A 15,000-nucleotide genomic window follows, 5' to 3' on the forward strand; every position below is an offset into this window, starting at 1 on the left:
CAAAGCCGAGGAGCCAAACGCCACAGTTGCACCGTTTCCGTTAAGACCAACATAGTTAACTTGTCATATACACCCATTTTAAGTATTTTAAGTCCTATATCCTAGTCCTTGAAAGCCTTAATGTCTCAAGTCCTTCGGATGTCTAGTGGGAGTTTGTTATACAATCTTGGAGACGCATATTTGAAAGCTCAAGAATCCAGAGCCAATAACTTGAAACAATCAGTAATTTTACTTTATTTACTCAAGGAAAAATCTCTTACATATTTTGGAGGTTAAGTTCTGGTAACTCGATGAGCCGTTGCATATATCTTGAAAATTATTCTCGCTTTAATAAGCAATCCATTCTCGAGGTGCAACATGGCTTATTAATTTTGCTCCTCTGATTTTTTTTTCTATCTTTTATTATGAAATATGCATTTAAAATCTTACAGTTTATAATATATACATCATAGTATATTTGCATATTTTTTGTATTTTATTTTACATTTACTGTATTTACAATTGACACTTTTACTATTTATCTAAATATGTTTTTTGAATAAAAAATATATCCAGTCGTGACTACTTATTTTTAATGGAAGTTTTAAATCCTATTTTATTTACATTAAACGTATTTATCTTTCTGCTTTTAATATATTTAAGTAATTGCGGGTCAGTACTTGAAAATCCTAAGTATTTCCCCATCCATATCCCGTTCAAAAACCAAAACAATAATCTTTAGCTAACAGAAATATACCAAATGCATATTAGTTTCTAAGCACCCACAATAACAGTCTTTTACATCTTTTATTTTCATCATAGCTAATCTATCATTTGTACTGAATACTTCGTGTACATACTTAAATAAACTTTCCCTATTATTATTTTCTATATACATATTATTTACATGCCTCCAAATTAATTTCCAGTTGAATAAAGGGTACAGGTTTTCAATATTTGGAACATATTCATCATTTTTCATTGTTTTAATTTCCGGATACGAGGTCATCTTATAAGCACTTCGTAAAATGTTTATCATCCATTCATAAAAACTAGGTGTAAAAAATAGTACTGTCCTGAGAGTGACATTCATTTTCTAATAGGAAGGGCGCTCTGAGTTTACAGTAATAAATAATCAATTGATAACCAAAGCACTTATTTTTCAAACTTTTCAGAAAAGTGCTAAACATGACTGATTTTGTTTTACACTGAATATCAGTAATCCCACAACCACCTTTTAATTTTAACAAAAACTAGGTTTTCCTTGCAATAGGTTCACAGTTGCTAGTCCAAAGATATTTGAAAATATTTTTCTGAATACTTTTAACATATTCCACTGGAATTGGGGAAACATGTGCTGTATACCATACATTTGCTCAAATTTTACAGTTTACTATAATTGCTCTTTAAAACATGGTTAACTTCTTGTTATGAAAGATACTAATGATTTTGTTTATGCTACTTTCTAAGTTTTTTTTATTTCCAATTCATAGTTAATAGTTTATATAGGACATATCTGTTTTGACGTTGTTACTGTTTTTAGATTGATTTATTGTTAATTTATTCTCATCAATTATTTATGTTCTTATTTCCTTTCCTCACTGGGCTATTTTTCCCTATTGGAGACCTAGGGCTTATAGCATCTTGCTTTTCCAACTAGGATTGTGCTAGTAATAATAATAATGATATCTAGACCTTGTTGATAAATATAGCTATGATATATAACTAAAATTTTACAATAGCCGTTCAAAATTTGTAAACTATGATCAGGCCATACTTCTCTCTCTTTTCAGTTACCAAGGACTATAATAAAGTTTTGCCTCTATTAAGAACTGCACCCGAAGCTTTCTCATATTCTTTGATAACATTTAAACATTCCTCTAATGCCTTATCACAAGTAATAACTATAACCGAGTAGTCTACATAGCATAGTAATAATATCTGAAGTTCATTAGGCAACCTTAAAGCATAACTGAACAACCGTTTCTTGATCATTCTATAAAAATACTTCTGATATATAATGACTAACATCATAGACAAAGGACACCCTTGCCCGAGAGATTTATTGATAGAAAAGGGTAAAACATATTACCTTTCATACATAACACACTTTCAGCATCTACATATAACATCTTTATCCAATTAATAACTTCATCATCAAAACCAAATCCTTGTAGTATTCTCAACAGAAATTCATGATCGACACGATCAAATGTCTTTGACCAATTCAAGTTCATCAAGGCTGCATCAGTACTGCTTTCATTTGCATAAAATATTAAATATCTAATAAAAAAAAATTGTTAATTGATCTATTTTCAACACAACAACACTGCTCCTGTGATATCAAAGGTAAACAGTGCTTAATCCTATTAGCTATAATTTTTTTTATCTTAAAATCAACATTTAAAATTGTTAATCGTCTCCAGTTTGCAATTACATCTGAATCTCCTTCCTTGAGTATGATGGAAATGACTCCCTTATTTATCTTTAATACATTTTTGTTCCTAAACACAAACCCAGTCATTTCAATTAAATCTCCTTTAATAATATTCCAAAATACTTTATAAAACTCTATTGGCAGCCCGTCTATTCTATGATTTTTCCTATTTTTATATACTCCGAATGGTGTCTAAGACTTCCTAACACTTCTTTTTCACAGACTGTTTTCGTTAATATTATATTTTCTTCTTCTCCGTTAACTTTCTGTATGAGCTGTAAAAACTCCTTCTCCATATCTAAATCACATTCTTCTTTCGTGAATAAATTTTCGAAATGTTCTCTCACATAATTCATAATTGCTTTCGGGTTTATTATTTCGCTTCTATCATTCCTTTTCACTTTATTCAAAGAAGACCTTGCACCTTTCTCTTTTCCAAGTAAATAAGCTGATACTTGTTCATCTTTCAAATGGTTATCCACATTTAATCTCACCTTTACTCCTTCACATATTTCATTTTGAATATCATTCATTCTTGATTTCATTTTATTAATAATATCAAGATTACAAGGATTTAACGTAGGTTTTCCCATTTCTTGTTTATATTGATAATTTAGCAAATTTAACAAACCGTATTTTTCCTTATTCACCTGTTTTGAGCACCCAATGAAGAAATGTTTGAGTTCAGGTTTTGCAAATATCCACAAATGAATTATACAGTCAGAGTTACATTTTTTGCTCTGATTAAATTTCCAACATACACCAAAATTATTTGCAATTATATCATTATCAAGTATACTACAATTCAATTTCCAATATCCTTTCCATATTGTTACAATATTTTATAATTCTAACGATAATTTTACATCACAATGATCTGTCCAACTCAAAGGAATTGTCTGGATGTTAGAAACATTATCTTGGAAATCTTTAACATAAAACCTGTCTAGTCTGGAACCATAAATCTCTCTCAGAAATGTATATTCCGTTTGGTGATTCAAATGATTGATTGATTATGAGTTATCTGGCATCCTTAAATCAAATGAACCAAGCATCTTTCAATTTCAAACTATTCTTTAGATTCAAAAGTGATTTTGACAACAGTTCATTATCTGGATTCGAATAATCTCGCATGCTTGTAATGCAATTCCAGTCCCCTCCCATTATTCTAATGCTTATGTTATTTCTTAAGAAATATATAAAATGTCACTACTAAACAATTGCTCTCTCTCTCTCTCTCTCTCTCTCTCTCTCTCTCTCTCTCTCTCTCTCTCTCTCTCTCTCTCTCTCTCTCTCTCTCTCTCTCGTTTTTTATCATTACCCGAAGGAGCATATACATTCAAAATTTGAATCTTAACAGTTGACACCTTACATATAGCACTTATCACAAAACCATATTCATCAATTTCTGAATTCATAACGTCCACATTAGATTTGATGTTGACAAGTATAGCTAAGCCTCCTTTGAGATTTTGAGAGTAATTTATCAGAATCTTACAATACTGTTCTAAATATTCGAATTTACATTTAACTTTGATATTTTACTCCTGAATAAAAATTATATCAAGTTTATGTAAGAACATAAAATTAATTAAGATCATTTGCTTATTTACATTATTTAACCCATTTATATTAATTGTGGCAACATTCAACATTGACGAAATGAATCTCAAGTTATTCTATATATATATATATATATATATATATATATATATATATATATATATATATATATATATATATATATATATATATATATATATATATATATATATATATATAATGTTCAATAGTGTTTTGGTTTCTTAGAACGAGATTCGTAAACAGATCATCCGAGGAGTCACTTTCATCTGAATAACAACAGTCATACCTAAAGTCTCATCATTTTCCGTATCCAGAGTTTTGTCCTTTATCGTTTGATTCGTAATTCATTGCTGTCATCCTTTTTTTGTAAGCAAAGTCTCTCTTTTCTTTCCAATATTGGGGACAACCTGAGTTGTACTTAATTCCAATGAAACGATTTCAGTTTCCTCACTTACAATTTAGCTGTTCGCAAATTTCTCCCTCCATTTGAGTATTTTGATCCTCGTTAACACTTGCATAATTTTCCTTATTCTCTTTCCCATTAAGTTTTCTACATCGTTTCCTAAGTTTATTTTATTAACCTGATTTTCGTCATCTATTACATGGTGAACCATTACTTTCACCATTGAAGTTTTCATTTGACAAGTTCCGACTTCCCGTGACTTGATGATTCTTTGATCCTGGTAAGATTTTCCCAAGTCGGTGTCATCATCTTCACTAACAGGCCGTTCCTCGTTTGTTTTTTTCTTACTTTCTTCTACCTACAACTTGTATGATCGCGGAGTTTATCACTTGATCTTCGTCGCTTCCTTTTTCAGCACCCTGTACAATATCTGTATTTACTGGTATCATTTTTCCTTCATTTTCTGATGACCCTTTTCCCAATTTTCCCTTATCGGGGTTGATTTCGGGGTATTCTTCCTGACTTGAGACTTCTCTTCTCATCTCATACCCACAATCCTTTACCATGTCTTCTTTTGATCCCCATCTATAGTATGTACGTAGTTGTTCATTATATATAAAGGAAACAGTATAACCATGGGTTGTGATGGAAGATGGGAATTTTTCCTTTAACCGCATAGTAGTTGCCCAGACTCCTGTTAATAACCCTTTGAAAGGTCCATATGAAAGCCTGTTTCTTCTTATATTCTCAACTTTTCCATATCTTGATAAAAGGGAAGTTAAACCCTCATCTGGGATTTCGAAAGGTGCATTTCTTATTGACACATAAGTTACTGATGAACAAGACATTCTTAACTTAAACCATTCCATAATTGTCTAAATTGAATTCCTTATCTTCATATTTATCCATAAGGTTGTTAAATACACTAGGTATCACTTTAACTATTATTCTATTGCTACTCACGGTTTGAACATCTATAATTTCCTCCACCGAGAGCTTTATGCTTTTGAAAAAGGCATCACTCACTACTTGCATAGTTGGATATATAGCAAACTGTAATCCACAGGAGTCCCTCCTCCTCAATGGCGCAGCCGAAGATCCCATTTTCTAAAGTTTATTTTACTCTCAATAGATGGCGGTAGTGTCGCTCTAACCCGAGCAGGTTTCCCTTAAGGCCAAGTTCTTTAAGGCCTAAACTATATGTTTTAAACAATACAAAGCAGCCAACAAAACACCAAAATGTAACGTCACTTGATTCATGAAATATTGATGAGTTACTCACTACGTTTTGAGATGAAGATTTTCTTAAAATACTTTGATAAAACACAAAGACAAGAGAGCGTACATACACAGTGTTTGTTTACAAACGAACTCTTCTTCTTCCATTTAATCACAAGTTTCTAAACAATATTTATCCAGATATTTCTTTTACACGGCAATGTTTCTGAGATGATATCCAGTGAGGCTTACTACATTATTAATATATAGCATTATTTATTTTCTTAAGTCAATGAAGTACAGCAAGACAAGAAAAAAAAAAGCGAAAAAAAGTTAAGTACGAGGCTGCTGTAGTAATTGCAATTTGCAACTAGGGACCGAAGCCGAAGCAACGCTACAATAGGACTGCCTACATTATACCGCGTAAGATCCCTTGTTGACTAAGATGCAATCTCCGAAATCTTCAACCAAGCACAAATCGCCTCTCTTCCCAAGTAGCCTGAAACAATTGTAAAAGGGGGAAAAATTGATAAAGGATGAAGAAATTTCGTGAAAATTTTTACCTCCTCTTCCGTCACACACAGAACTTGGTCCACCTGCACAACCACACTTCGCTTGTCAATCTTGCTACCGAGCAGCAAAGACAGATATGAAGGAGAGGTCAGATTGTAATCTTCCGGGTTCAATGGATCCGATAATTCACCCACTTCTTCCAGTAAGGCTTCCTGTTTTCAAGGGCAAGTAATATATCTTGTAAGTAAGTGTATTATATGGCATCAAATTTTAAGTCAAATAATGATTAAATATCTCTTGAAAATGCAATCAGTCACTTTGGTATTGTGTGTGTTGGATGACTGTTTTTCTTACCTGTTTGTTGCCGTTACCGGAATTATCACATTCGCATGTACCATTTTCACAAGAACAGAATGCTTGCATCTGTAAAAAATAAATAAAAACATAACAATAAAAAAATCGAAATGATTTACTAATTTCTGTTAAAATATTATTCCTGTTCGTAATTAAACGAGATTAAATAATTAATGCTATCTATAAAAACAAATTGAAATACAAATACTTCGAAAGTGGAGATGACATCTTGATCTAATAACATCACCTATAACCCAAGATCTGAGATTTATAGATAACCGTTTCCCTAAGATTTAGAACACCACAAATATTCTATTCATTCAACAGACAATGATAATTTCCGAGTTCTAATTATCTATCCGTAAGCAAAACCAAATTTAAGTAGCTTTTAACTTTGTAATGGGATATGTAGATCAAAGAAACAATCGGTGTAAGAAACTTGGGAAGATTAAACTATATTTTGTTACCCAAAGGGTAGTACTCAAGGATTTCCCTGGTGTAGTTATTCAAGTAAGAGGTGCTTTCTACTTCAGTCTAAGCAAATAGAGTATACTAGCAAATGTTATTTTATAGCTTTAGTAATGTAAATAACATCGGGCTGTCTTTTGAATAATTATAAAACCGCCAATTGGTTCCTACATGAAATACAAAGCATCGTCTTTATAGTAAGTAATTTGTAGCTAAGCGACAGGTGGGAGCCAGGCCAAAGAGCCCCACCTTTTCCACCCCCCCCCCCTTGTTAAAAATCTCTTCCCTTAGGACCCTTATGTTTTCAGCCGCATCGAATACAGATGTATGGACTATTGCACATTTAATCAAACAATTTTTTTCTTTCTTTCAGGAAGGCTGTTGATTGGTGTGATATGAACAAGGCCAATATTGGCCTTGGATATGAAGAAAGAGACCCGTGCGTGCGAAGATAGAATATACTGTACAACTGGTTTCTGTTTAAGTGGTTGTAGATCCACACATAATGCTTCTTGCTAGGGTCATGGCTGTTCTCAATCATCCCAGTGTACCAAGTGTAGCTCATGGCCTCGTATGCAATGTCAGGCGTATGCTTTGATGGGAAGGAAGAAAGCTTAACTTCTTCCTTCTGCTCATTGGATGCATATGCTACCACCACTCCTGCACTTAAACCCCATATATATATATATATATATATATATATATATATATATATATATATATATATATATATATATATATATATATATATATATATATATATATATATATATATATATATACATACTTTGTGTATTTATATACGAGCGCGTACGCATGGAGAATTCAAGATTTAATGTAATTATTTAAACAAGTAGTAATGCATTACATTAACTTTAATAATACTTATGAAAACAAACAAACTACCATCAGAAACAGAATGACGCCAACAACAACAAACAAACCTTTTGATCAACTTGAACGATAGGAGAAGAGATTTCCGGCAGAGCGATCATCAAGGCAGGCAAGTAGCCATGTTCCTCTGTAGAAACACACGGCTGACCTACGACCAGTAATCCGACGCTCTGTGTGGTATCTGAAACAGAGGAAGAAGAACTGTCAAGGGAAATTTTTTTTTTGTGCTAGGGAATTAGGGATTTAGATCGCCCAACAAAGGAAGGGGTTCACAAATGAAAGTAAAGGAATTACACTACATTTTTCAGGTAAGAAGGAAGTGTTGTTAGAGTAAGTTGCGACTGCTAAATATACGATTTTGGATAACCGCGTTTGGCATCCTCTCAAGTTGTATGCTTGGAGGAAAGTTACCCATCTTTCGTCCAGGGATGTATGCCCACGGTGTTATTGAGCTGTCTGTGGTGTGTGAGCATCGTGGAACCAGAAACCAGGTATGCTTCGTTCTTGGACGTACAGTTGGTGTGGTGACCAGATGACATAAGTTTCCAAATTATGACTACTGGTATTAGACATAGTATAATAATCATGGTTATGACCCACATCACTACGGACAGGGACTAATTCAGAGTCTAAACTTAAATGAAATGTTTCTGGAATGTCTGGTAATTATTCTACATATTCTTTCACGTATATTTGTGAATTAGTCAAACTGTCATGATCATAGATATATATTTTTGAAGGGGAAACTAGTATAGAATCTTACATTCTTTCAATAGAAAAAAAATTCTTATTGACATAATCGGGACATACACCAGTTATGTAGGGTATTTAAAAATATACCTAATACATTTTCAAAAATAAAATCTATGGAATCATTCAGTAATCATTCACATATATTAAAGAATGATTGTTAGAATCTTCATATAGCTTAAAGCATTTTCATCTACGTGATAGATTAATCTAAAACTTTAATATGTAACATCTCTTTCGTGTGTGCATGACCAAAGACTTCCTTTCCTTAACCCTTACCTTCAGGCAAGGAGTTTCCATCAAAAGTGGAGAGTTGTGCTGACTTGTCAAGAAAAAAGGGAATGTATTCTTTTTCTTGTGTGATGTTTCCACCCATTAGGGAGGTCAGTAGGTTCTGAAAAAATAATAAATAATATATTAATGTACATATCTCTAATACATTAATATTTGTCTAAGTTATACACAATCTCAAACTTTTAAGGCCTGTTAGAGATTACTCCCTACAGGATGCAGTGGGCCGATCGTCTTAGGCAGCTGTAAAAGTGGCTTGCAGTTTCCCTCTCGTTCAGAAGCACTGTCCCCCTTTTATTTTAAACCCATTCGCAGATGTTACACGTTTATGATTTCTCTCTCTCGCAATCCTTCCTCAAACATAAATCTATTGAGTAGCCTAGAAATGGCATAATTTTTGGGTGTTATAATGAAATCAATTGACAGGTTAAAGCTATATTTACTTATAAAAATGCCAACAGCAAGGTCTAAAGAATACGGGTATCAGCACACAAAATAGAAGAAAACAGTACCAAAAAAGATCTGCTCACAAAGCCCAAACACCAAAACCAATGAAAGAAGGTTTATCTGAGATCAGATGAATTACTGAACAGTACACTCAACTCTAACAATTCCTTGACTGTCTGTGGTGGGAGCAGAACAACTAGATCTAAGTTTGACTTACCTGTAAGATCTTATCTGCGGTGAAAGCCTGTAACAGAAGTGTATCCACAAGGGCTTCAAATCCTTCCGGATCATCAAGGGCAGCTTGTATATCCCGAGGGGCAGAAGAGTTCACGTCCAATACGTTGAGGAACAACCACGGATCTGGTGTTTCCTGCGACGGTCAAGAGAAATAAATGTGACAAACGATAGTGTGGCTATTGGCTAACTGTAAAAGGATACTAAATTATATAATAGTAAAGTAAACCACGATTATCCTAATATTGGCTATCAGATGATTAGAAAGAAGAAAGAAAAACATTGTTTGTACAGATAGAAATATTAGATTATAAAAATGTGTTTTACGCGTAACATGTAGGCCTACAAATGTACATAGATATATAAATGCCATTTATATATCTATGTAAATATGTATGCCTTCATGTTATACGCATTTATTATGTACACACACATACACACACACATATATTTATATATATATATATATATATATATATATATATATATATATATATATATATATATACATATATATATATATATATATATATATATATATATATATATATATATATATATATATATATAAACTAATACCATTATATATACATTCGTGTATATATATATATATATATATATATATATATATATATATATATATATATATATATCTATATATATATATATATATATATATATATATATATATATATATATATATATATATATATACACACCTATAAATACATAAACATAGGAATATGTTGTGCATACCTGCATATCTATAAATATGTATATACAAATATATTCAAATTTATGTATATAAGTAGATATATACACATACATACATATTTATAAATACACACACAAACATACAAAGGCAAACATACATACATACATATTTATATGTGTGTATATATATATATATATATATATATATATATATATATATATATATATATATATATATATATATATATATATATATATATGTGTGTGTGTGTGTGTGTGTGTGTGTGTGTGTGTGGGTGTGTACTTACTGTATATTTCTAAATTTAGATAGAAATAATTGTATATAACTATAGCTTATTCAAATTATTACTGTAGTAAGAACAGACCCCTGATGTAATTACCTCAACAATTTGAGGGTTATTGTCTGGAGGGCCGTTCAAAAGAGACTCTCCGAGATACTGATTGACGATTTGCGAGGCATTATACTGAGCAACCTCTCTCTTAGCAACGTGGTGGTCATTCTGGGCGAGATCCTCGTTCTGGTTGATGACTTGTAAGCCCTCCAGGTCGTTGTTGGTGTTCGAGGCTTTGCATCCCATGAACATCAGACACAAAAGGAAAAGCTGCGCACATGGTGGAAAAGCCATGGCAGGGCGACTTCTCCGCACGCTCTGCAAATATAAGGAGTTTAGACAGTGATATGTTTTGCCGGGTGATGGAGGAGGTAGGCTACTTAGAGGAAAAATATTACTCCTCCTGGGTAGGCTACTAGGAGGAAAAATATTAATCCTCCTATTTAGGCTACTTGGAGGAAAAATATTCATCCTCCTAGGTAAGTTACTTGGATGAATAATATTAATCCTCATAGGTAAGCTACTTGGAGGAAAATATTAATCTTTCTGGGTAGGCTACTTGGAGGAAAAATATTAATTCTCCTGGGTAGGCTACTTGGAGGAAAAATATTCATACTCCTAGTTAGGCTACTTGAAGGAAAAATATTAATCCTCCTGGGTAGGCTACTTAGAGGAAAAATATTCATACTCTTAGTTAGGCTAATTGAAGGGAAAATATTAATCCTCCTGGGTAGGCTACTTGGAGGAAAAATATTCATCCTCCTAGGTAAGTTACTTGGAGGAAAAATATTAATTCTCCTGGGTAGGCTACTTGGAGGAAAAATATTCCTCCTCCAAGGTAAGTTACTTGGAGGAAGAATATTCATCCTCCTAGGTAAGTTACTTGGAGGAAAAATATTCATCCTCCTAGGTAAGTTACTTGGAGGAAAAATATTCATCCTCCTAGGTAAGTTACTTGGAGGAAAAATATTAATCCTCCTGGGTAGGCTACTTGGAGGAAAAATATTAATTCTCCTGGGTAGGCTACTAGGAGGAAAATATTAATCCTCCTAGTTTGGCTACTTGGAGGAAAAATATTAATCCACCTAGGTAAGTTACTTGGAGGAATAATATTAATCCTCATAGGTAAGCTACTTGGAGAAAAATATCAATCTTTCTGGGTAGGCTACTTGGAGGAAAAATATTCATCCTCCTAGGTAAGTTACTTGGAGGAAAAATACTAATCCTCCTGGCAAGACTAGCGCTTAGCTGAGAGAGAGAGAGAGAGAGAGAGAGAGAGAGAGAGAGAGAGAGAGAGAGAGAGAGAGAGAGAGAGAGAGAGAGAGAGAGGCAAGGTAATAGTTGATAAAAAAATTGCTGATTGGTATTACTATTATCCTACTGAAGCTATTGGAAATTCTGTGCCACATCTTTACATATTTTTTTTAACTTTTATTTAAAATAACAAAATACAATATTTACATTTTGCCAATAAGTTATTGAACACAAGAATTCCTTTGTAACAAGTTCATTTTTTCCTTGAATGACCTAAATTTAAGCCTAGAAGGGAGATCCGTAACTATTTTCAAAGTTGAAGATAAAGTGGAAGCCATGATCAAGGAAATAGAATTGTGGTCTGAATGTCTGCAGAGTGGTGTGGTAGAATCTGTTCCAGTACTATGACTTTCTTAGAATTTCTGAAGAAAACATCTCTGAAGAAATATGAAGCGTTTTTATTCAGCATTTTCAAGGTTTATAGATTGGCTTTAGGGCTTATTTTACTCCTCAAAATGGTAATAACAAGTGGACTAGGGATCCTTTTCCTGTAAATGTAAAGGATGTGAAAGAATAACGCAAAAGAAGAAAATAGTCTTGTTGAACATTCAAGTGACACTTCACTAAGATCACGTTTCAGCCGTTACAATTTATCAGACTTTTGGTTACTTTTCAAAAAGGAGTACCCTGAGCTGGCAATCAAGGCCCTGAAATATCTAATGCCAATTCCTACTACGTAGTTATGAGAACAGACTTCTCACAGCACATTTGAATAAAATCAAAATACAGATATAGGATGAACGTGGAACCTGATCTGCGCTAAAAATTGTCTGCCATTGAACCTGAAATTGAAAACATAGTAGCAGAAAAACAGCTTCACCCATCTTATTCATGATATGAAGTTAAAGTATTTTTCTTTTTGCTCTGATCTATTCTGTATTTTTTCTTTATATCTTTTATATATTTTCCCATTTTTTTATTTACATATGCCTTTCTGCTGAAATAAATCTAGTTTTCTAATAAGTGGAGTTGGTTGCTAGTTTATTAAAGCAGCATGTTGAGCTAACAGACCTTTCAATATCCTTGGGTCCCGGGCAAATATTTAGATAAAAGGGGTTCTTGGTAGTGAAAAGTTTGGGAACCAATGTTCCATGGTCACAATAGTCTTGTATATAAATAAATAAATAAATATATATATATATATATATATATATATATATATATATATATATATATATATATATACATACATATATATATATATATATATATATATATATATATATATATATACGTCTATATATATATATATATATATATATATATATATATATATATATATATATATATATATATATATATATATATATATGTGTGTGTGTGTGTGTGTGTGTGTGTGTGTATGTATATATGTATGTATGTAACCATATATTATATATATATATATATATATATATATATATATATATATATATATATATATATATATTTATATATATATATATATATATATATGTATGTATATAAATATATATATATATATATATATATATATATATATATATATGTATGTATGTATGTATTTATATATATATATGTGTGTGTGTGTATTGAAAGGTTTATTTATATATCAGTATAAATAAATCAACCTCTTGATTTACCAAAATGCCAATTTTGATTTACCGATTACAAAATATCCCTAATCTCTCACATGGGTTACCGCCATGAATACTAAATGAGCATCGCGCCATTTACCTATCAGGAAATGACGGTCATGTTGTCTCGTAAATTAACAAAGTTGTCAACGTACAAAGATGATTCTAATTGAACGTGAAAGTCGAAAAATAAACATAACACGAATACTTTAAAATGTGTTGTTGAAACCAGTTATAACTAAATGAATTGTCTCACAAAATTCGCCTTTGTTAACTATACCTGAAAGAAAATGGATTAACAAAGGCGAAAATAAATTTGTTTCCAAAATGCTTTTTGGTTCGCTTAACTTCAAACAAAGTGAATTAACTGCATCAAAATTCTTCTTACGTAATTCAGTGATAATTGGCTATTCTTTTTTCTTCCTTTGATTGCTCTTCCAATGAGTATTAACGAAATGCTAACGTACTAACGTCAATCACCTGTCAAGTGAATTGCTTAAAAATATCCGATGAACATCAGTAGCAGTAGCCGAGAAATTTGAGGTTATTATGATAAGTTTGACTTCTGTGATACTCTCATTTGTTGGTAATGTGTATTTTTATATGAAAAAGATAGATTGATTGGTACTTTGTGAAAATTAGCCCGCTGTAATTTTGCAGGTGCTGTATACATATAGAGTAGGCTACATAGTATTAAATAACTGTCAGTAATTACGGGAGTTCGAGCTAATTTTACATAGATTCCACATATAAAACAGTCAAATTTTAAGATCACACGTTTCGTAATGGAAAATTATAAGGTTATTGATAAAATCCTATATTTTGAGAGTCGGACATTCGCTATGTCAAGTTTCAAATGCTTCGAGCATGAGGTCTCTACACACAAGTCTCAAACTCGCTATGAATTACTGTACTTCTCGAAACATTTCGTCTGACTACACATTTTTGAGCTAACTCCTAGATAGGACGTAGAAAGGCGCAATCTTGTTAAGAGATATACAGGCGTGAGGGGTTCTTTTTCGTAAATATTTGTGGGAAGAACTTTTTTTCCAGAATGATCTATATAGTTTAGACTGATGGTTCTTTAACATAAGCGAACTCTAACGTACGGGAAGTTTACAAATACTGGAAGCAGCATGTGTTATGCTCCGCGTACAACCGCATGAGAGATAGTAAAAAAAAAAAAAAAAAAAAAAAAAAGGATGAGAAGTCATTCCAAGAGACAAAAATGGATGCTAGGTAAAGACAGAATAAATCTGAAGAATTTATTTATTATTATGAAGATAATGTGAAAATCATAGATAATTATAATTGAAATTAAGAGGAGCAAAATTATAATAACCAAGCCTTGTGGTTGGCAAAGGTCACACACCCAACGACAATGTATGCCAAGAAAAGGTTCATGGAGGACGGTAGCTATAAATGGGAATCTAAGCCATCAAAGTCATGCGG

General features: G+C 32.1%; 2 protein-coding genes across 2 annotated transcripts in view; one reads left to right on the forward strand and one right to left on the reverse strand.

Annotated features, from left to right (window-relative positions):
• The window catches only part of LOC137650134 (mucin-2-like), a 278,523-nt gene that overhangs the window by 211,427 nt on the left and 52,096 nt on the right, over nucleotides 1-15,000 (reverse strand). Inside the window, exons 2-7 of the mRNA XM_068383280.1 lie at nucleotides 10,688-10,957; nucleotides 9,556-9,708; nucleotides 8,880-8,994; nucleotides 7,901-8,031; nucleotides 6,489-6,557; nucleotides 6,185-6,346 (exon numbers count right to left, since the gene is read on the reverse strand). Of these exons, the coding sequence (XP_068239381.1) occupies nucleotides 6,185-6,346; nucleotides 6,489-6,557; nucleotides 7,901-8,031; nucleotides 8,880-8,994; nucleotides 9,556-9,708; nucleotides 10,688-10,933 (876 nt within the window). The 5' untranslated portion in view covers nucleotides 10,934-10,957. The remainder of the gene's footprint in view (nucleotides 1-6,184; nucleotides 6,347-6,488; nucleotides 6,558-7,900; nucleotides 8,032-8,879; nucleotides 8,995-9,555; nucleotides 9,709-10,687; nucleotides 10,958-15,000) is intronic.
• LOC137649439 (uncharacterized) overlaps nucleotides 14,777-15,000 on the forward strand; it is a 5,896-nt gene continuing 5,672 nt past the window's right edge. The window contains exon 1 of the mRNA XM_068382424.1: nucleotides 14,777-14,787. Within this exon, the coding sequence (XP_068238525.1) occupies nucleotides 14,777-14,787 (11 nt within the window). The remainder of the gene's footprint in view (nucleotides 14,788-15,000) is intronic.

Source organism: Palaemon carinicauda, chromosome 11 (assembly GCF_036898095.1).
Source record: "Palaemon carinicauda isolate YSFRI2023 chromosome 11, ASM3689809v2, whole genome shotgun sequence".
NCBI classification, from domain to species: domain Eukaryota; kingdom Metazoa; phylum Arthropoda; class Malacostraca; order Decapoda; family Palaemonidae; genus Palaemon; species Palaemon carinicauda.